This window comes from Hibiscus syriacus, unplaced genomic scaffold (assembly GCF_006381635.1).
Source record: "Hibiscus syriacus cultivar Baekdansim isolate YM2019G1 unplaced genomic scaffold, ASM638163v2 tig00000340_pilon, whole genome shotgun sequence".
NCBI classification, from domain to species: Eukaryota; Viridiplantae; Streptophyta; class Magnoliopsida; order Malvales; family Malvaceae; genus Hibiscus; species Hibiscus syriacus.
Window position 1 is genome coordinate 2,593,720 of NW_024061783.1, and position 22,271 is coordinate 2,615,990.

Sequence of the window (22,271 nt, forward strand, 5' to 3'; positions counted from 1 at the left end):
CAAAAAAAATTATTTAACAGAAAAATGTTTTACATTGACCAACCAGTTTTCTCCAACGAAACATTGAAAAATTAAGAAAACATTTTTCGGAAAACAGTTTTCCGACCAACCAAACAGGATCCTTCAGTATATTTGCTCTATTCACTTAGATTTCAAGCAACATGTTATCCAGGCATTCAGATCCGTTCCTTCCTTAGCAAGATTAGTAACTGTTGTTCACTCCACTTATTATTTGTTCTATGGTTAGGTAGCTGATGGCCTTTTGTCTTTCTGTATGTGTTTGTTTATTTACTCGAACATTGTTTTCTGCAGGGTAGATGGTGCCTTGTTCTTCGTTGGTTCTTCGAGTAATCTTTTGCATGCATGCATTGCCTGGGGAAAGGCGTCCTACTGGTTAGTTTTTGAGTAGATGATTTCATCATAGAGAGCCTGTGCAGTTTGTTTTGTGTGAAAAGATACTGATTAGGGGCTGTAACGAATGGAAGTTGCCTACTGTAAATCATGAACTGAGGCATCATAAACTGACCCCGCTTAGGGTGTTTAGCTCATATATTGTTCACCTATTATTTTGTTGTTAAATTTTTATATACTTAAACAATAGTCGAATTGAAAAAGAAATGGTCCAATAGGGATTGAGAAACAGATTCATAGATGGATCTTGGAGAAAAGCCAAGTAAAAGTGATGATCAGTTAACGTCTGTCTGCAGCTTATCATCTTTGAATCTGGGAATTCAGAAGAAGAAGAAAAACTCCATGGATTCATTACCTGTTTTTACATAAAAACAGAATTAAAAATACTGGATATCTTGTTTCTGCTGAACTTCAGTGGACTTGTAGAGTTATTCTAGTTGCATGATAAAAATAACTGTTGAATATCACAGGGCCATAGCTAAATAAGCAGCCCCTTTTTTATCTTCTTCGACTTTCAGAAGGATGGGACGAGATCATATTGGGTGTCGGAGATGAAACCGGCAGCCGTAAAAGCCGAGTTAAAGATGATGTCGACGTCGTTGTCCGTTTGAGTCCTTTTGGCGAAACGGCCTTTGATTCTCGGCCTCGACTCGGCATACGCCTTTCGTGAGGCGTATCGGATTGTTTTCTCGAATTTCCTGTTCTTTCTCTTCTCTCTGTACCTTAAAACTCTAGCCTCTCGGTCCATCCCGCCTGCTTGGCTACTCGTCGTGGTTGCCGACATCGGTCCGCTCGAGTCTGTCATGGTTCGTCCGAAAGAATACGGCATGTCGGACATGGAATTCCCGTCTGGGACTACTCCCACATCGAGTGAAGATGATGAAACCTGAAAGTTTTACATGGTTTCCCATCAGTTTTACAGAGATTTATTGATCGTTTTAATTAAGGATAGAATTGAACTATTGAAATTTTGAAGTACTTACGCTATGGCTTAGAGACCGAGTTTGGAAGCTGAAAGTAGGAGGCTTGGACCGACAGAATTCGATTTCGAAACAATTTTCATTGTTGATGACTGGCTTGGTCTGAACCGGGACAACGCTGTCCATAGCTGCGTTTTGAAGATCATGTTGGACTTGGAACATGTTGTGGTTCTCGAAATCGATGAAGGGGTCCATTTCGGAGAAGATCAAATCACCACCACCAGCTTTGATTTCGTTACTTTCCACTGCCTGTTTCGGATTCGGCAACAACCACGAACCCGCCGCTTCTACATCGTCTTGTTGGCAGCAATCGTGATCCGTGGCGGTCGGGACGAGGAAGCTAAAAGGGGAAGACTTGACGATCGAATCCGTCGAGTCGAAGAAAGGCTCGACGGGGACACGCTCGTGACGACGAGCCAGGGGATTAGCGGAGTGGATATCGGCATCACAAGTGACACAAAGGGCAGCAGCATCGGCCTTGCAAGTAACAGCAGCAGGCGCCTGCTCACACACCTCGCACATCCACACCCGCTCATGCCGAGCAGCAGAGCCGAGGTTGTTGGTACCGGAGTGAACCCTGGAATCACAATTCAGGCACATAAAAGCCGAATCGACACGGCAAAAAATAGCCGCCGCGGTCGATTTACATATGTCACATATCTTTGTGGCCATGCCGCAGCCTCCCGTTATTCCCCTAAAGCTTCCCATCCTTACAAAATCAAAGCAATTTTGAGATTCTCTTTGGAGTTTGGACTAGAACGTCAGATTTTGCAGACTTGCTGTGAGCCTGTTATTGATTTGGCTTTGCCTTTTGAGGATGTGTTAGGCTATCTATCTAGTTAGTGACCAGGGAGGGTGGGAAATCTCGGTGTTGACGAGTAAGGTAAGAACACGTGGAGCAATTTACACCATGAGAAATTATTTTTTTCCTTGCAAGAAAAAAAGAGCTGGTTTTAGGACAAATATTTTGGGAGGGTTTTGATTATGTTTTGTTTGGTTGTGGCTTGTTCATTGTCTGTGTCGACGTGGACCAAGGGAGGGTTTATATATCTAATTATTCGTGTACAATTTTATTTTAAAATAAATTTAAAAAATTTAAAAAAATTTAAGATATATAAATATATTATTAATAAAAATATTTAAAATATATAATAATTTAAATTTATTATATTTCTATATCATTTATTAAAATATAAAAGTACTATTCAAACATCTTGAATTCAATGAATGGATTTGGAATATATTTTTTTTATAAAGATTTAGTTTATTGAATATTTCAAATATTAACAATTAAAGTCAAACAAATTTCGAATACAAAATGTTGACCCCCACATTATTTACAGGATTGTGGGAGTACTATTTATTATCACAAAATTGGTGCTCAAAGTTTTCTTAAATAACCTCAAAAAGGGTTTTAACTTAATTAAAAATAAATATTTAAAATATACTGCATATATTCCTTAACCTAGGTACTTTAACTTTTGGCATGTATCTTTTAATTAAGGATAAATTACATATTTAGTATCTAAACTATCAATTTGATCTGTTTTAGTACTTAAATTTTTAATTTTTTCAAAACCATACTTAAAGTTTAATTTTTGTTTCATTTTAGTATCCGTTCAAAATTTAACGTTAATTTTTGAAGAAAAAAATAAAGTTTAGGTGCTAAAACGGATCAAGATTGATAGTTTAGGTACTAAATGCGTTAAGTTTTTAACTTTAGGTACTAAACCAAACCAAAACCAAAATTGATAGTTTAGGTAACTAAACTTTAGGTATGATTTTGAAAAAAAATAAAAGTTTAGGTACTAAAACAAACCAAAACCAATAGTTTAATACCCAGTTTAAAATTTAACGTTAACTTTAAAAAAATGAAAATTTAAATACTAAAATGAATTAAATTTGATAGTTTAAGTACTAAACGTGTTAAGTTTTGAACGGCAGAGCACTATAATGAAGCAAAAACTAAACTTTAGGTATGGTTTTGAAAGAAATTAAAAGTATAAATACTAAAACGGACCAAAACTAATAGTTTAGGTACTAAATGCATAATTCATCATTTAATTAACCATGAGAGAGTTCTCTGTGGGTGGTTTGAGCACATTTCTACATTTTTTTCTCCAAAGGTACTGGCTTCTAACAATTTGAATGTAAGAATTGAGTACAATACCTCCTTGTAAACTGTTAGTTCCCTGCAGATTTCGATGTTTCGACAACGCAATTCGCCGGAGAAACCGCGATTACCAGACAACGAAGCGTTAGGTTGTGAGACTTTTGATATGTTGTCTTGTGAAAAGAGCATCTCATTGTTATTTACCTCGTCTGATAGGTCGTAAGATGATCTGCAACATCTAGCCATCTTCCGCTTTGCATGAATTTTCATCTGTAAAAATAAAAACTTGAGACTCTAGTCACTGCTCGAAGAATTCGGAACACGAGAAGTTTGTACCTTGTAATGATTCGTTCTTTCAACCAACAAACTAGCACCCATAGCTGCAGGTTCTATTTTCATTATGTTGTCAGTAACTGTATGCTTGGAACCAATCTTTGTCCTGTCTTTTGTCATCCTATGTAAGAAAAGAAATGGTGTACTTAATTCTAGTAATGAACTGGAGATGCTAGTCCGATGTAAATGCCGGCTTCGATTTAACAGAATTGCCTGTCCTTCAAAGAGGCCTGATAAATCGAGATCATCCGACATCGCTATCAGTTTGAATGCGTTTATGAAATTCGAGGCTTTGTGTGTTCTCATATCTTCACTGTGTTCCTGTATGGTATTTCAGATTGTTAGATGAAGCTATGAGATTCATGTTTTAATACTAAATCCAGCATTTTACTCAACTGTCTCGAAGGCGGCGTTAACGTTGTCGTAACCGGTTTTCGCCCGGGTACGAATTTTTAACTTGGTGAGAAAAATAAAACGAATAAATAAATGATTTTGATTTAAAAATGTTTTGGGAGTCGATCGGCCTTTGGAGTCAAATAGGTCGAATACCTAAAAATTTTCTTTTAAAAGAGCTTTTAAGAAAACATCAGTCAAAAGATAAACCGATCTGCGTTTCAACCAAAAATTTGTTCTTTTTAATAATAAAAAGGGATTCGTGGTCGGTTACGTTTAGGGAAGGATTAGCACCCCTACAACGCCCAAAATTGGTACTCTATTAATTATAAATTGTCTCTATTATTGGAAATTTAAATATTCAAAAATATATTTAATTCATAATTCTTTTATTTCAAATTTATTAATATATTTTTAAGAAAATCTATTAATATATATAAGATATTTATTTATTTAGAAATATCAGAAAAAGGGCTTCTAGTTGTATTAAGACAACTCTTTTATTAATATTAAATAAATAAATAATAAAACATTTATCTATAAATAATTAAAATATTTATTTTAAAAATATCAGAAAATGGACATCCAGTTGTTTTAAGACTGCCCTTTTTTAACATTAAAAATAAATATTAAAATAAAACTAAAATAATATATATATATATATATAATTTAAAATATTTATGTAAAAATAATATATATATAACTTATAATAATAAAATATTTATTTAGAATATATCAGAAAATGAACATCTAGTTGCTTTAAGACTGCCCTTTCTTAATATTGAAAATAAATAAATATTATATATGGTATTTCAAATAAATATTAGTGAATAAAATATAAATAATGACAAACAAATAGATAAATAAAGTACTAGTTTAAATATATTGAAAAATAAATTACAATATAGGAAAAAATAAAATTATATTAAATAATGACTAAAACGAAATAATTTAAAACTGTGGAATTAAATTATAAATTGAATGGTCAAAAATGAAAGTAATTATAATATTAGTGGTTAAAATGTAAAATATCAAATTTTAAAGACCTAGTTCGTAATATTGTAAAAATACAATTGATGATAGTAATAATTAACCCTTAATTATTTAAATGATGATTAAAATAAAATTTATTAAATTTAAAGGCTCTAACTCAAATAGATAAATAAATCTAAATGCTAATAAAATAATTCAGCCTTATTTAATTAATTTGGGTCAAAATATAAATTATGAAAATTAAAAGGGACTAATATGGTTATTTATCATAAATATATATATATACATAGGTAGTGACTATAGTATAAATTAATTAAAATTCAAAGACCAAATTAAAAATTGCTTTTGGTGATTAAATTGCATAGATTACAAACTTTAGTGACTAAAATAAAAGTTTTCAAAACTTTAATGGTCGCGCGTATGATTTACCAATTTTACAAAATTATAGATATACCCCTTCCCAAAACGGTGTCATTTGGAAAGGGGTATTTATACCCGAATATGGCTGGCCCTACGGGCCATTCTCTCAATTTTTTCCTTTCTCTCTTCTCTCTCTAACTGAGAGAGCTTAGAAGCTTTCTCTTATTTTCCCTCATCGGAGGGAAACCAGAAGGCGGCCGGTCTGTATCTGGCATCGACTACCGCCGCCGGCCACCGTCAATGGTGGCCGGAAAATTACGTATCTACCTCAAATTGAAGCCTGAATTTCCCTAAAGCCAAATCCGAGGATATTTTAACTTAGATCACTACCAAAACGTGTAGATCTAAGGTTCTTTACCTTCGACCTTTCAGTTTCAAAGACGTAGGGAGGCTCCGATGATAACAGTTCCTTGGTAAGTCTCTTTTCCTCTTCTCCTTCTTTATTTGGCTGCTGTTGGGTGTTGTTGTTGCTTGTTTTCTGTCGTGGTTGCTTGTCTCCTTTTTTTTCTTTGTTTTTGCAGGTTCGGTTTTATAGGCCTCGATGAGGCTCTCGTCGGACCGTATAATAAGGCGGTCTTCAGTGAGTCACCAAGCTATGGCAGTGACTCACCATAGAGCATTGATTTGGTGAGGTAGCTGGCTTCTGGAAAGCTCGGCGAGGCTGGCGTCGTGGAAACAACAGCGTCGGCAGCGACTAGTTGGACCATCTGTCAGCTGGAACGTCTGGAAGCTGGAGAGGCGGCTGGGACGTGGCCCTAGGGTTATCATAACCCTAGGGTTTCCTTTTGGAGGGTTCTGGACCGTTGGATCATAGCTAGATCCAACGGCTGTGATGCTGGCAGCTGGGGCAAGAGATGATACAAACTCTAAATTGGGTTTAGGGTTTCCTGTAGGCTTCTGGATCTGGGCCGGTCACTGTTGGGCTTCAGATTTTGTAAAATGGGCCTCTGGGTTTTGGGTTTGTAATTATTTATTTAATAATAATAATAATATATAATAATAATAATAATAATAATAATAATAATATATGAAAGTGAAAAATTAGTGTCTACAAACGTCATCGATGTTTATTTTCTCATCGTAATCGAAGCCGCAGGAAGGCACATAATCTACATGGAACCATTCTTCTTCATTGATTTCTGGAATTGTTATCCTCTGCAGTATTACATGGAGACATCAGTATTATCTTTATGTTCATAACCTATCAATCTCTATCTCATAGACCATACTGAAGTTTTACCGTTTTCGGATTCAGATCGAGTATTCGAGAAATCAGCTTCCTCTGGCTTCTCGTAAACCATGTTGGACAAGCGTATTGTGCTCTGCATATCTACATAGAATAGGAAGGCATCAGTTCAAGGGAACTTATTGGACCTGATCCAGGTTGTTTCCCTATAGGAAGATGCATACATAGTACATACCTTCTTGTATAAAACAACAAGATTCCGGTCATCGAACGGTAAATATCCGGCAAGCAATTCGAAAAGGATGACACCACAAGACCAAATATCAGCAGCCGCCCCATCATAGCCCTTATTTGTAAGCAACTGTTCACCAAAAACACAAATTTGGACAGTGTACAATAATTGAAACAGAAAGAGATGTCTCGTACCTCCGGCGATACATAGCACGGTGAACCGCTCGTGTAAGCATATCTCCGGGCTGTAATTTATCATAATTCATAGCACGGTGAACCGCACGTGTAAGCATATCTCCGGCGCTACATACCTTCTTGCTTCTGTTTCACTTAATTTCGTGGCGTAGGACTGGACATAGGAAAGGTAAACAGAATCAGACATGTAGATTGAAAGCCTTAATTTACACCAGAATTTGTATCAGATAAGTCTCACCAATTTGTCAGAGAGTTGACCTCCTGATATGTATTCCATTACTATGTATATCTTCGTCTTCGAGCCGATAACCTGAACCGGATCACCAGAATTCGTCAACACAAACGAATGTGGGTGCAAAATGGACTCCAATTAACCATGGATAACAAGTTAAGAATACACACCTCAACTATTGTTACAGTATTGGGGTGGTGCAGGATTTTCATTGTTCTTATCTCTCGTTGTACCTGAAATTCGAGCATCGATCCGTTAGTGTCGGGTCGAAGGCCGCAACATGGATATGATCATAAGAACAAGACACATGGTTACAAAAGCATGCAAGTGTGTGTGTGTGTGGGAAATTCGCCTGATACTTGAGAATGCTTTTCATGACCATGGCCTTGTCGATAATCTTGATGGTACGTTATGACCGGTAGCGGTGTCTACCGCCAGCTTGACCTTGGTAAAGGTGTCTTCTCCGATCGTTCGACCGAGCTGATACTTCCCTGTACTTGTTGCTGGAGGCCCCATTTAAGTTAATCCTAAACTCTTGGTTTTCGAATTTTATGTTTGTTTTAAATAAAAGAATTGAAGTTGTTGAAGATTTTGTTCTCGAGTTTGTTTGCATTGAAGGGAAGATACGAGACGGCTGCCTATTGTGGCCGGTTGGTAAGTGTGAAGCTGTGCGTGTTTTGAATGGAAGTTGGCCATTGTGACTTTAGTCCTAGTAAGTACATATTTTATATACCACATGACATGTCATCATGGATGAATTGAGAGTATTAATAAAAATGATATTTTTCTAAAATTTTAAATTTTCATATAATTTAAAAAATTTATATTATTTATTGATAATATATTTTTATTTCTAAAATTTTTATAATCTGTCTTATAATATAAAATTTTACGTTCATTATTGGATATATGTACGTCAAACATGACATAATCAAATTCAAATGTGATTAGTATTTATATTATTTATAAATTATGAATTTGGATTTATGTAATACAATAATAAACACATGAGTGCATTTTATTATAAATATTATATGAATTATATAACATTTTAATTCAACTTGAGAGATATTAATTAAGATGTATAAATAGATTTCAAAATTACTATATTTAGTAAACACCTTTAATGATCCATATTAAAAGCCACTTGATATGATAATGAATGGACATTTTCATTACTTAAATGTAAATTATATAACATTTTGATTTATTGTCACTACGAGCGTCCACAAAACCCTAGTGATTTGCTTTCTTAGTTTCTGTCTTGGTCGCTTTTTTCTTTCATTAGCAGGCAATAGCATCAGCTTGGTCTTAGTCGTCTTTTATCTCGTATTTTTTTTTTGTTTTTAATAACTTTATCTTTGTGATATGAATTTCTTTATTTATAAAATACGTTTTTTTCATGTTTTTTGGCACGTTTTTTATTTTATTTTTTGATTGTTTGTCTTTTGTTTTTTCTCATAGTTGGATTTGACATCGCCACGACCCACGACCGATCAAGATGATGTTCATTTGTTATCCCGCTGATTTCCCCTGCTTTGGACCCTTGAATTAGATTTGGATATGTAACCTACAATCGTAAATAATTATCTCATGATGCGTGACTCTAATTTACGTTTTTTTATATTAATTATGATGCTTATTTGTTATCTTATGATGCGTTCATACATTTCTCTCTTTTTCTAGCTTTAAAACTAGAGCCAAACTTATCGACCACTCAAAGTTCAGGGTTAGATTGAAATTCCGCTTTAAAAATAATTTAAGTCTAAATTTGATCCTTCTTATTTTGACAATTATTTTTAATTTAAAAGTAATAAAATATATAAATTATATATATAATAAATTTAAATAAAAAAACTTATGATTTTGATATTATTTTATATACATATATATATATATATATATTCAAATTCAATCCAAACCGAAGATGGGTAGCTACAAAACAATTAGGCATGCAGTCTTTACGTACCTAATTTAGACTGCTTCTAATATGCATATGTTATTCTACTTTTGCATAGTAAATTTCGTGTTAAGATTTAAACTTTAATTATCCTGTTTTTGTACACGTGGGAACTTTTATAAATATAATAAATTAAATCAAAAAATTAAGGGTAAATCTCCCGACTATAGTGTTTTGTTGAAAATTAAAAAAATGATATCTGATTATTGGGCATTACTTTGTTAAATCTTCCGACTATTAAAAGTTATAAAATAATCACTTAACTATTCATATATTTCAAACTCATCATTTTCTGTTAAAATATTGATAATCATCTGAGCTGGACATTAACTGACTAAGATATGATACAATCTTATCCTAAAATTTTGAATGACTATATAATTCAAACGGTTTTGGGATCAAATTTAACATATCCCGTTAGCAAGTTTACATTCAACTCAGACGACCATCAATTTTTCAACCAAAAAGGACGAGTTTAGAATATATGAATAGTGTATGACCATTTTATAACTTTTAATGGTCAAGAGATTCAACAAAACAACACCCTATACTTGAATAATTATTTCGTAACTTTTAATAGTCGAAGAACTCAACAAAACATCACTCAGGAGACCATTTATGCACTATACCAAAAAATAAAATAAAAGGAATGAGTATACGAAATCACTTGTCACGACCATGTTCGAGGCCAACATGTTCAAAACTAGAGCCTTCTTTCCTTTTCTTTTTTGCCAGAATAGATTTTTCAAAACAGACGATTACAGTCGAATTCTCTCAAATATAGAACAAAGCTTCTAGTTTCAACCGGTAATTCGATCCTTAGTGAAGAGTAATAGTAAATAATGGAGCCACAAAATGTCGAGGAATATGTAGCAGAAGTACATCAAACATGTCAACAATCATATAGTTAGAAGCAAAAGGAATAAATTAGAAGAATCATATCAAAGAAACAAAAGAAAGGAACTTATATGGACAGGTCACAAGACTTTACAATATTGACAATGTTTCCACACCAATAGAACAAATACACCACAACGTTCATTCTCATGTGAGACAACTGAGGATATTGCACAATAATAATAAGTGAGCTGACCTGTTGATAAAGTACCGGACGCCGCAGACACCACACACTTCCGGGATTAGATTAGGAAATTGTCGATCATATGGAAAACAACATCTCTTCCATCAGAATTGAACCAGTAGCTCTTTACCTGAAGAAGTTAAAATATTAATCAGTGCATCTGTGTTACTCAGATTCTTCACTTTCCGAACAAAACCCATGTTTTTTCAAAATAGTCTGGGATAATTACAAGGTAGTATCTATTCACAAAACCCATGTTTGATACACTGGACTAAATGCAAACATAGCCAGCTACACTCGGGCAATAAGGGGCTGCTAAGGTCTTATTAGGAACCCCTTCTTTATGACAATGGATTCTTGCCACACAGCCGCATTGTGAAGCATGGAGGCAGGTTCAGACACTTATCCTTCCAAGGATCCCTTGATGTGGGAACCTTGTGCATTTGTAAATTGGATGGATTATTGGCATAAATGGACGATGTCTAAAGCCTATAATTTGATGTCAAAACTTAAGTGCAGAGAATACAACAGTTCTCAGTTTCGTGTAAAAGAAAAATGAAGCATATAGAAATATCTATTATGCTGTTGAACTTGCCTGAATCGTATTATGTGCAACGTATCGCTGTTTACTTTTTTGAAAGCTTACATCAACACGTTCCCAGGGTACTTGAGTGAGACCTTGAATCATCACCTCTAGAAAATAATGGGAGAATGATCAATGGAAGAGAAGTTTAAAAAAATCAACTAGATGATATAAAATTATGTTGTAGTGGAAGTTTCAGATACCATGGTAAAGAGTGAATAACAGAAATATGTTAAAAACCGAATAATGATGTATAAACTATATAAAGAAATAAATAAAGAAGAAGAAACACTGCAACGAAGACAACAATTACAGCTATCCCTTCAATTAAAACTATATGATAGAGATCCTAGTCTTACATGTAGCAAGTTTCTAAAACTTTCGGTACCAAACTGCTCAAAGATAGTGCTATATGATTGAAATCTTTTAAGAATAATATAATCAAAGAAAATGCGGAAGAAGCCAAAAAAATGGTTAAAAACAGAAGAACTCATCAATGGGGAAAATTTGTGAAAAGAAATAGATAATTATAAGTAATCTGGAGGGAAAGCTTTCTTATTTCTTCTTTGTTTTATGAAGAACCTTCCAATATTGAGACTATCACTAGAGCAGTTACCAATTCCATTAGTTGCAATGATTTTTAACCATTGACAAGATAAGATGTCATTTCTTTCACATCCAAGCTGAGTGAAAACATTTTTTTATTAATGCTTTAATAACGAGGACAGTGCACATTATTCTGTTAAGTTTCTGGAAAAAAATGTCCTTTTCAAATAACTTTGCCCTAGCAATTACTCTTTTGTTTGTTCAAAACGATACCAAATGAACAATCTGACCCAAAACAAAGAGATACACATAAAAAGAAAGCAATGCATATACATATAGTACGAGAAAGAAAGCTCGTTCTACTCAATTTTGATATAGAAAGGAATTGAGAAGCATATAGAGCTAAGTAGAGATTTTATATGAATCATGGATGAGTTTTCTTCTAGAAGGCTACTGCAAATTAGTATCCATCTGAGCTGTGGGTTGGCTTTGCACTAGTTATTTTTTCCTTTTCTAGTTTCAGCAAACACTGCAATACCAACGATCACCACCTGCCCCACATGATTGCAACCGAGAGATGTAGTTACTGGACCTGACATTTGGAGAACCAAATGCAAAAAGCTATTAAGGGTGGAGAGCCTAAGTCCATATAAACCCGACAAGGAAATTTCATACTTTACTAAGTGTGATCCAAGTCCCATCTCTAACAATTAGGCACATATCATAAAGGCTTGAAAAGAAGAAAGAAACTCCCAGGAAGCCAAGTTTGATTTTCATACCATGTGAGAAAATAAATTATTTTATTGAATTTACTTGTGTGGAAAAATGGAACAAGCTTAGGTATCTGTACGCAACTGCTTCCATATGAACTAGGAGACTAACTTCATCCTACTAATGAGTCTTTGGGTATTTCTAACAATTTATCCTAAAATAAAGTGAGTGTCCTCCTAAAGTTTAAGGATTAACCCCCTAAATGCAGAATATTCCTAAAATACCATCTTGTCTTGACTGATCTCATAGCATGGATCTATTCCCTGAATCTTCATAAAACACCATAACCATTCCCTGAATACTACAGATTACAATTCATCTATTCCTTCTGTCCCTTTCTTCCTCTCCCTATCGCTCTGATCTACTCCAAGCCAAAAAGTAATATAGAGAATAATAAGCTACACCATTGCACTAATACTAAAGTGAAATACCAAAATCATTTAAATGTAACAACAATTCCCTAAAGCCTAAAAATTCTATTTGATTTCTCTCCCTCTCGCCTAACCCTTCCAATAAAAACCCTATATTCCACCAAATCACTTGCCACTATGAATAAATTTGTTGTACGGAAAGATAAAGATTAGATCAGAAGCAGAAAAGCTCCACAAACCTTCAATATCAGTTGTTTGGGCTCCAGCAATACGGAAACCTTGGTTTTGGATCTTTGTAGTTTCCCTCTCAATATATACAACATGCGGATACTTCTCATCTATTACAAGAAGATTTGACTGAAAATATATAAAAAACATATTAATAAAACTAAGCAGCCAAATGAAACATAGAATTCAGAAATATAAGAATTTACTAAATAGAACCTCTGGAAGTTCATTCTGACGCCGGATTGATGATGTTCTCCAACCAACCATATCTCAGACAGAAGTCAAGATAAACATAATTTTGTACAAAAAGGACAAGCATGGCTTTATGAATAAATAGGAGTGAAGTTAATGAGAAACTTCAACTTCAATAAGGATACGGTCGTAGTTTGCATTTGCATATGCCACACGTCGCTTAAATGCACGTAATGCTGATCTATACAAGTTAATGGAAACAGATATTACACTATGCATAGTTATTAAGAATAAGTGTTATGGCAATTGATTAAAGGGAGTCAAGCAATTAACACTAACATGAATTTCAGGTCATCACCGTCATCAACCATCCTCAGAAGAAGAGGGGGTTTTCCCTCATCATTGTCAGTGAGAAATAGATGCTTTCCAGACCTTCCAACAACCAAGTGTGCAGTCTGAGATGCTCTTTCCTCGAGAAAAGGAAGACCACCAAGAAGCGGGAGCTGCAAAACATGGACAAGCCAACCATACTATAAGCAGCACAAATATCGTATATGTAAAATAAATTAACCCTGTAGATATCTAGAGTTCAGGAAGAGTTTTGACAGGCAAAAACCTCCATAAGTGAAAAATTTCTTACAAATAGATGCTTAGCATTTCAAAATGACCAACTTCTGCTAGCTTATACTTGGTGAGACAGCTTTGATTCTAGGTTCGTCATATGCTAGGCATCTCTTGGCGTGTAAAGGATTCAACAGGAAGAAACAGTGGGCTTTGAAGGTTCATAGTCTTCAATAGAAAGCAGTAAATAAGATTTAAAGACCCATCTATTTTGTGACTTTGTGGAAGGAGAAGTTTTTAGGGATGAAAAAGTGATAATCAAACTCTCATTATAATTATTACTTGTTCATTATTGAAAAATGGAGCAAGTAAATAACATGTAAACAGGCGCAGACATAAAAAATATTGAATCTAGATAACATGTAAAAGCATGCTACTCGCCTGTTTATGTCCCCTTGAACCGAGATGTGGTTTTGCAAACGTTATAAAATTCATTGGTTCCAGTCCAGCAATTCTGTCTTCACAAGGCTGCTCAAGGTATTGAATTGAAGAAATTGTGTCCCCTAAATTTAAAGAGTTCACATTAAGACCTGATTGACCTAACTTTGAAGAATGCTCATAGAGCCTCCCTATAGCATATCTTGCAACAAGACCACCTAAAGAGTGAGCCACGAAAGATATCTTCCGTACATCTGGCCTAAGTTCAACAACACCTAATATCTGCACCATAGATTATCGATGAGTGATATTCTACCCTGAAAATTTATCGCATAAAATTTCATAACAGTAACTCAGAAATTCTTCTTTTTTTCCCAAAGGAAGCCAAATTAAAAATAGCCTTTTATCAATCAAATAGGCCAGGAAATAAGATGAAAAATTGTATTACCAAAATACCTCTTGAGCTAGCCTTTCACCCATCATATCAACACCATCAAATGTCAATTTTAAGTAGTTGCATTGACTGCCTGTACATGAATATCAAGTCAAAATCTCCTATATATGCTAAGGAACTACTGAAATTATTTATCCAAACTTGCTTGTCACATTGAGCTTATGCAGAGTTAAGACAGGCACTATCATTCCTTTAGTATCACTTTCATCCAAATTTATCCAATTTTTTCCATGTAATTTTCTAATCTTTTCAACAGGATGAATGATGATATTAACAAACTTTTGGCTCATTCAAATTCCATCTATTGTTATTATATAATAGATAATCATGAAGTTGGCAATGGAATGGGAAAAACTCCCGACAATAGCCACAGCCCATGAAGTTAGCAAATGATGGACAAGCTGGAAGTGAACATCTATTTACCAGCTAGAGCAAGAGTGTTAACAGCTCACCAATTTATTAATTTCTAGATTTCTAGAAGTTGGTTAAGGGTTTTTTCTTATTGAATCCTTAGGATCGTTCCCTGATTTCTTGCTACCTAATATCTTATAATTTACTAGATCGGTAGATCCCAAGCTTTAGGACAAGATAGTTTCATGTATATAACTAACCCCGAAATTCTCAATAAAATATAACTGAAAATTTCTCTCCATTCTCTGTTTACAGAAATTCTTTCTATTCTCAGTTTTTAAATATAATTCAGTCAATAAAGTATTTGGCACTATTTTGGGAAAGTATGTTTTATTCATTTATGTAAAGCTTTGTCCTAATTTTTCTTCCTAAAACCTCATTTTTGTCCTTGAGCTTCTAAGCTCTATCTTAAAACCACACAAATTTTACACACACCGCAAAGTTTTGGAATTTGATTATCACCATTAAATCATCAATGACTCATCATGCACAGTAGCAGAAAAGAAGGGGGATGAAGCAAAAGAAAATAAAACTTACGATGCACTATTACTTTGTCTGGGAGCTTCTTCACAAACTGTTCAGCAGCAAATCTCCAATCAGCAGCACTATAAAAGCAGATAAAATTATTGTGATATTTAATCATCTTTAATGGTGTGAAGAACATATAAACTATGTAGAAGAATAAACAATTTACTGGCAGCCACAAGCGAGCATAATATAACAAGTATAAGAACATATAATGTATTCAATTTAAGAGATCAGATCAAGATGGATAGAAGAACCTATAACAGAAATAACAGATCTTACCAGTTAAATCATACAATAAGAAGATGTTGAGAGATGGGATTTGGTTAAGAATCATTATTTAACACAATGCTAGCAGAGATCAATGGCTTCACAAAATTCTTGTCGGGAACCCATTCTAGACCATTATCATCACATTCTTAAAATATTATATCTTTCTTATAATTAAATGAACAGGGTAAAAAATTAAATGAAAAATTGAAAAAACAATGCCCTGAGAAATAATCCTTAAATAAAGATCCTTTTACTCCTTTCTCATGGATTTTGACCTGCCAGGCTCCATGAAGGACATGTGCGATATAAGATATGAATGTATTACAAAAATATTCAACTTCTAGAGAACAAGACGATGCAAAGATACAATAATAAAATGTATGTACATGAATATAGATATATACAAACAAAAAAAAATCATTAATTTTGTTCTAGAAATACATAAAGCCCTAAAAAGTTAAATAACATAAAATAATTAGATTCGGTAGCCATTTTATAACAAGAACATCTATGGCAATAAACATTTATAAAGCAATTTAATATAAATGTTCCCAAAACGTTTTTCAATTATCAAGTACATAAATTTGTTTGAAACCCATGAATAAAGAAAAATTCATGGCTTTAGACAAAGCCACCCTAATCCAAGTGGTTTTAAAATAGTTTTATCTTTTAATAGTTCTGATGTCAAACAGGTAAACATGTTGAAGCATCCAAACTAAAACCAATAAGCAAAAAGTGGAGAGCCGAGCAATATAAGACAATAAGAAACTCCATCCTTGACAAATGTGGAATAACACCACTTAAAACTTACAAGGCTATAAATAAATAACCTCACATGGGCTTAGGTAGAAACAACATCACATACCCTGGGCTCTGATATCATATTAAAACGTCTATTCTAAAACCAACCGGTAATAAGTGGAGAGCTCAACTTTTAATATAAGACAACAAGAAATCCGATATTTGAGAGATTTGGGATAACAGTACTCAACAAAGATCAAGAAACTATAGTTGCATCTATGCTTCTATGGTACTTAAGGATGCAAAGGGTATTTTGGAGCATCTATGCTTCTATGGTTTCAAATATCAGTTGCTAAACAAAGCCTTCCTGGCAAAACTAAAACAGTAGAAATAGCAATACTCAGAAGCCATAAACATAACAAATAGAAGCTATAGTTGCATTAATGAAATTTTCTACATGCTTGATTAAATATTGGGGTCAGCAATTCATGCAAAATTTATGCAGATGAGTGAGGTGAGAATTGGGGGGAGGAGCATCTATCATTTCAGAATCCACTTTTTGGATTTCAAAATTCAAGAGTTACTTCAGTTTCTCCTTTCGATTGATGTAATTACATGCTGCTCCATAGCAGTTCCATTGTTATAGCCAAAAGGCATAATATCTCTTTCATTATTGACAATTACATAAAGCTGAGGGGGGAAACACTAATTTAGGCAAAAGTCGCGTGTACAAGTATATTTACTGCCAAAATTAGACAAAGCTCTACTGTTACTAGTTATCACTACACTCCTTCAAAAGAATGAATTATCTTACATTTCAAAATTACAGTTTTTTTCTGCTACAAGCTTATGAATTCTTAATTTCAAATGAAAAAAATACCTTCCAGCGAGGCCATTGACCATAATGACAAGATGTTCAGGCGAAACCCTGGAGCCCATGGCGTCGGCGTTGAAAACGTCTTGTCCGCCACTGTCTTCTTCGACTTTGATTCCCGATTTAGGAGGCGACTCCATGCTCTTGAAGCAACCGCCGCTCATGCTCCCAACCCACGACATCTGCATCCGCTCATGGTATAACCAGTTCAGTTTCCGGGTCCACAGCGGAAAACCCAAGCTACAGAAGCGAACCGAATGGCGATTCGGGATACGGAGCCTTCCGGCGCCCGGCGTGGAGGTTCGGAGCGGTGGAGAAATGGCGGCGATCATGTGGAAAAAGAAAGCATGGGCGAATAAGAAACAGAAGATTTTTGAGCTGTGGTATTCGGGTATATCGATATTATTTGAGTTGTGCGATTCCGGATCTTATGGAGGATCAGAGTTTCGGGTTGCCAAAGAAACAGTCAACAATGGAGGGGCCAGAAAAAAAAAACTACAGTCTGAGCATAATTTAGACGTGCTTGCACGTGAGTTTTTTTGCCCCCTGACGGAAATAATTTGAAGAGTAAAATTCATAAATGATCGCTCGATTATTAGATGTTGAGTTTATGATTATTAAAAGTTATAAAATAGTTTCTTTAACTATTCATATATTTCAACGCATCCTTTTTCATTAAAAAATTAAAAGATAAACTAACAGTTAAAAAGTTAATATAATTTCAGTTTTAAGTCAAGTTACTTTTACATTATATCAATTAATCCTAATTTCAACTTAATTCAATAAATTTAATAGAGAAAATAACTTCAGTGAACGAAAATGTCTTATAATATACGATTTTAACCAATTTTTTTTGAATTTGCGAAAATGACCAACAAATTCGCAACGCGAACTCCACTTTCACAACACAGTTTCCAAATTCGCAACTCAGTTTCTACAATCGCAACGCGATTTTCCAAATTCGCAACGCGGTTTCCAAATTCGCAACACGGAATTTTAATTCGCAACTCGGTTTCTGAATTCACAATGCGAATTTCTTTTTCACAACACAAGTTTCCTTTTCGCAACAAGATTTTCTAAATCGCAACACGAATTTTGTTTTCGCAACTCAATTTTCGAATTCGCAACACGAATTTTAATTTCGCAATAACTTTTATTTTCGCAACACAAATGTTTTGGGTATATAAACTACGCAGCAGCAACAACTCATAACCTAAATCCCTAAATCGCAACTCATTTAATCCTCATCTATCACTCTCTCCGGCGACATTCGTTCCTATATCCAACGACATCCTTCCCCATCTCTATTTTTTGTACATAATTGTATTTCTATATAATTTTTCAATGATTTTTCTCCCAAATTATCAACTATAAACTTAATAAAGGTATGTTTTTCTCTAAGTTAGTGATGATGTCTAGTTTATAGCTCGTTTGTTTAGTAAATTAATTTACAATTTGTAGAATGAAATCATCTAATGTTGATTATGTTTGGATAGATTTGTGTTTTGGAGGGTCATGAGAGAATGTTCATGGTGTTTTACAATATATGCATTTACCCATGAATCTTCAACTAAAACTGTCATTAAAAAAATTAACTTATGAAACTCTAATGTTACGTGTTGTAAAGAAATTGAATTTAGAGCCCCTAAGTGGATTTAGATTATCTTATCAGAGAAAATGTAAAGTTTATTTGTTAACCGACAATGAAGATGTTGAACGATTCATTGCTTACATTAGTATTTCGTAAGAAGATGATATTACATTGTATGTTGTTGAACCTAGAAGTAGTGAAGTTGGGTCAGTAGCGGGTAGTGATCAACTAAGTTCTTCAACCCCAGTTTATGGTGTCACAATATACAACGTTGTTATCAACCTCAAAATTTAATGGTTCCACCACAATTTCATCACCAAGAAAATTTTGTTTCACCACATTTCCAATACCAAACACAATATCAAACACAATCTCAAAACCCACAACCTTTCCCTAATCCAAATCCCAATCAACTTTCAGCACCAAATTTCGGTTTTCGTATTGACCAGTTAGACAATAATGAGCCAACAAAAAAATTTGTGAGTACTAGTCAGTATTTGAAATTTTATCTTGGTCAATACCCGGACTTTGATCTTGGTCAATACTCAGATTTTGATGATGTTTCAGAAGAAGAAACAGACCATGCGTCTAATGATTTTGATATTGGTCAATACCCGGATTTTAATGATGAAACAACCGCTGCCGAGGAAGATGTTGTTGATGATAATGAGGAGGAAGTTACGACTATGAATGAACATGTTGAACATCTATTCTATAATTCATATAACCCTAAAGAAGAAAAAGAAGAAGAATAAGATCCCGAAGAAAAGAAAAAGAAGAAAATGCCACGATAGTATAACTGGAATATGCCAGAATTACTTCAGATACCCGAAGAAGAGTTGGTAAAGATAGCAGTTGATTGTTACACAAAAGTTATTCGTATCAAGAAAGATAATTATTTTGATACAAAAGAAGACTTGAAGATAGCTTTGGATACGAAATGTGTGAAAGATGGCTATCAACTAAAAGTTAACAAATCAAGCAAAGATCATTTCGAAACAAGGTGTATGATTGACAAAAATTGTATGTGGCGTATGATTACAAAGAGGGATAAAAGATTGCGAAATGTTTCAAGTTAGGACTTTTATTGATAAACATACATGTTCAAGAACCCAAGTTTTTTCCTCTCCATAGACAGGCAAACAAAAAGGTGTTGAGTGGTTTTCTGGTTGAGTTAATGTTTGTGAATGGCAGAGTATATCGGGGACATGAAATTATGACTGACATGAATGCTCGGTTCAAGATTGGTATCTCATATTCTCAACCTTGGATAGCCAAATGTTATGCCTTGGAATTGTTGAGGGGGTCGCCAGAAGCATCGTTTGCCCAACTATCGGCTTATTGTCACAATTTAAAGCTGAAAAATCCTGAGTCGGTAACTCATATCAAAATAGATAGAGATTGACACTTTGAGTTGCTGTTTATCGCCATTGGTGCTGCGATTAGTAAATCAATATAATTTTGTTGACTCATTTTTGTTAGTTACATGCATTTCATATTTAAATGATTATATTTCTTGTGTATATTATTTTGTAGATTCGTTCGTTTATTACTTGCATGCGCCCAGTTATTATAGTTGACGGAGCACATTTGAAAGGTCGATACCTTAGAGTAAACTTATTAGCAGTAGCCATGGATGCTAACAATGGGATACTGCCAATAGCTTACCGGGTTGGCAAATATGAAACCTCTGATTCATGGATATGGTTTTGGGGCATCTTAGGGATTGCATAGGTCCTATTAGCAATCTGAAAATCAAATCCGATAGGGCAAACTCAATTGACAACGCTGTTAGAAGGTGTTTCTCAGATGCTTTTCATGGACTTTGTGGTTTTTCATTTGTATAGAAATCTAAAATCAAGGTCTGCTGGTATAAAAAATCACAAATGGACATACTGGAAGGTTGTAAAAGCTTATCGGGAAGTGGATTTTAATAAGCATATAAATTGTTTAAGACGTGTTTTGCCTCAATGTGCTCAAACACTAGAAGATGTCGGGTTTGAATGATGGTCAAGAGTACATCAACTTGGAGCAAGATATGATTTCATGACGTCTAATAGTGCAGAATCAATCAACGCTCTAAGTCGTCATTCCCGAAAATTACCCATTACTATGTTAGTGGAGTTTTTTCGAGCCTCTATTCAACAGTGGTACTACAAGAAAAGAAACCATGCAGGTATTATTTCTTTAAATTCATAACTTATCATATTTAATATATTTTACTAAGTATTATTTATTTAAATTTACAGGAACATTGGAACATCGTGTTACACCATGGACTGAAAAAAGATAACGAAACGTGTTGTGAAGTCAACGTCATGGAGAGTTGAACCATGTTCAAACACTTTGTTTGAAGTATTGGATAATAACTTAAATGGGCTTGTCGATCTAAATGCAAAGACGTGTAGTTGTATGAAATGACAAACATCTGGTTATCCGTGTGACCATGTTATAAAAGTTGCTCTTCATCTAAACCAAGATGATTCAAGCGCATACGCTATGGATTGCTACACTACAGAAGTATATCGACATACTTATGCCGAGATTATCTACCATATTCCACATCCTTTAGAGTAGGACATACCAGATGACTAACAAACAGTTTTGCCACCAGTCATGGACAATAGGCTACTTGGCCGACCAAAAAATCACGATCGTATACCATCTAAGGGTGAAGAGAAGAGGATATCAACATGTAGTCGGTGCAAGGAAAAGTGGTCATACAAGGTTGACCTGTGGATCACCAGTGCCATCACAATCATCTTTTCCTCTACCAAAATATGGATCCTCATCAAAATTCGAAGCTCATATGGTGCCAAGCAAAAGGAAATCAAAATTGCAATCAAAATCAAAATCCCAATCACAACCGACTTCACCTTTTGGGACTTATTAACTTAGGTGATTTTTAAATGCAAACGTTGTATTATATGTATTTTATGTGTGAACGCATACATTTTTAGTTAGACATGCATTAGTAACTTGAGTTTGAACATTGCTATGATCTGTTCTGTTGAGTTTGAACATGTATTTTATGTGTGATTTTTAAATGCTAATGTTGTATTATGTGTATTTTATGTGTGAATGCATACATTTTCAGTTAGACATGCATTAGTAACTTGAGTCAAATTCGCGTTGCGATTGTTGCGATAGTCAAATTCGCTACGCGAAAGTCAAATTCACGTTG

The 22,271-nt window shown here is 34.3% G+C and overlaps 1 protein-coding gene and 1 long non-coding RNA gene across 3 annotated transcripts; both read right to left on the reverse strand.

Moving 5' to 3' along the window:
• Nucleotides 1-632: 632 nt before the first annotated feature.
• LOC120202487 (zinc finger protein CONSTANS-LIKE 5-like) lies at nt 633-17,925 on the reverse strand. 2 transcript variants are annotated; one of them, XM_039202907.1, is made up of 10 exons: nt 17,503-17,925; nt 15,621-15,688; nt 14,675-14,745; nt 14,222-14,500; nt 13,559-13,722; nt 13,405-13,460; nt 13,244-13,296; nt 13,039-13,156; nt 11,124-11,221; nt 10,389-10,658 (listed from the first exon to the last, which is right to left on the reverse strand). In XM_039202907.1, the coding sequence occupies exons 1-10, from the start codon at nt 17,826-17,828 to the stop codon at nt 10,587-10,589; spliced, it is 1,305 nt and encodes a 434-aa protein (XP_039058838.1). In that variant the 5' UTR covers nt 17,829-17,925; the 3' UTR covers nt 10,389-10,586. The 2 variants fall into 2 exon arrangements, with proteins under 2 accessions (XP_039058832.1, XP_039058838.1); XM_039202901.1 differs by lacking the exons at nt 10,389-10,658; nt 11,124-11,221; nt 13,039-13,156; nt 13,244-13,296; nt 13,405-13,460 and adding exons at nt 633-1,297; nt 1,395-2,100; nt 4,229-4,232; nt 7,975-7,978 and having other exon boundaries at nt 13,588-13,722; nt 17,503-17,876.
• On the reverse strand, nt 7,373-7,732 carry LOC120202502. Its single transcript, XR_005523737.1, has 3 exons — nt 7,658-7,732; nt 7,494-7,565; nt 7,373-7,409 (listed from the first exon to the last, which is right to left on the reverse strand). It is a non-coding gene; the product is annotated as an uncharacterized LOC120202502 (long non-coding RNA).
• Nucleotides 17,926-22,271: the final 4,346 nt, after the last annotated feature.

What these genes read in the sequence shown, in the direction of transcription:
- LOC120202487 (XM_039202901.1), bottom strand. Translation starts at nt 17,828, where the DNA reads ATGATCGCCGCCATTTCTCCACCGCTCCGAACCTCCACGCCGGGCGCC. An exon ending in GTCAATGGCCTCGCTGGAAG is followed by an intron (nt 15,689 to 17,502) that starts GTATTTTTTTCA and finishes CTGCTTTTATAG; the next exon opens with TGCTGCTGATTGGAGATTTG. An exon ending in GTTCAAGGGGACATAAACAG is followed by an intron (nt 13,723 to 14,221) that starts GCGAGTAGCATG and finishes CATGTTTTGCAG; the next exon opens with CTCCCGCTTCTTGGTGGTCT.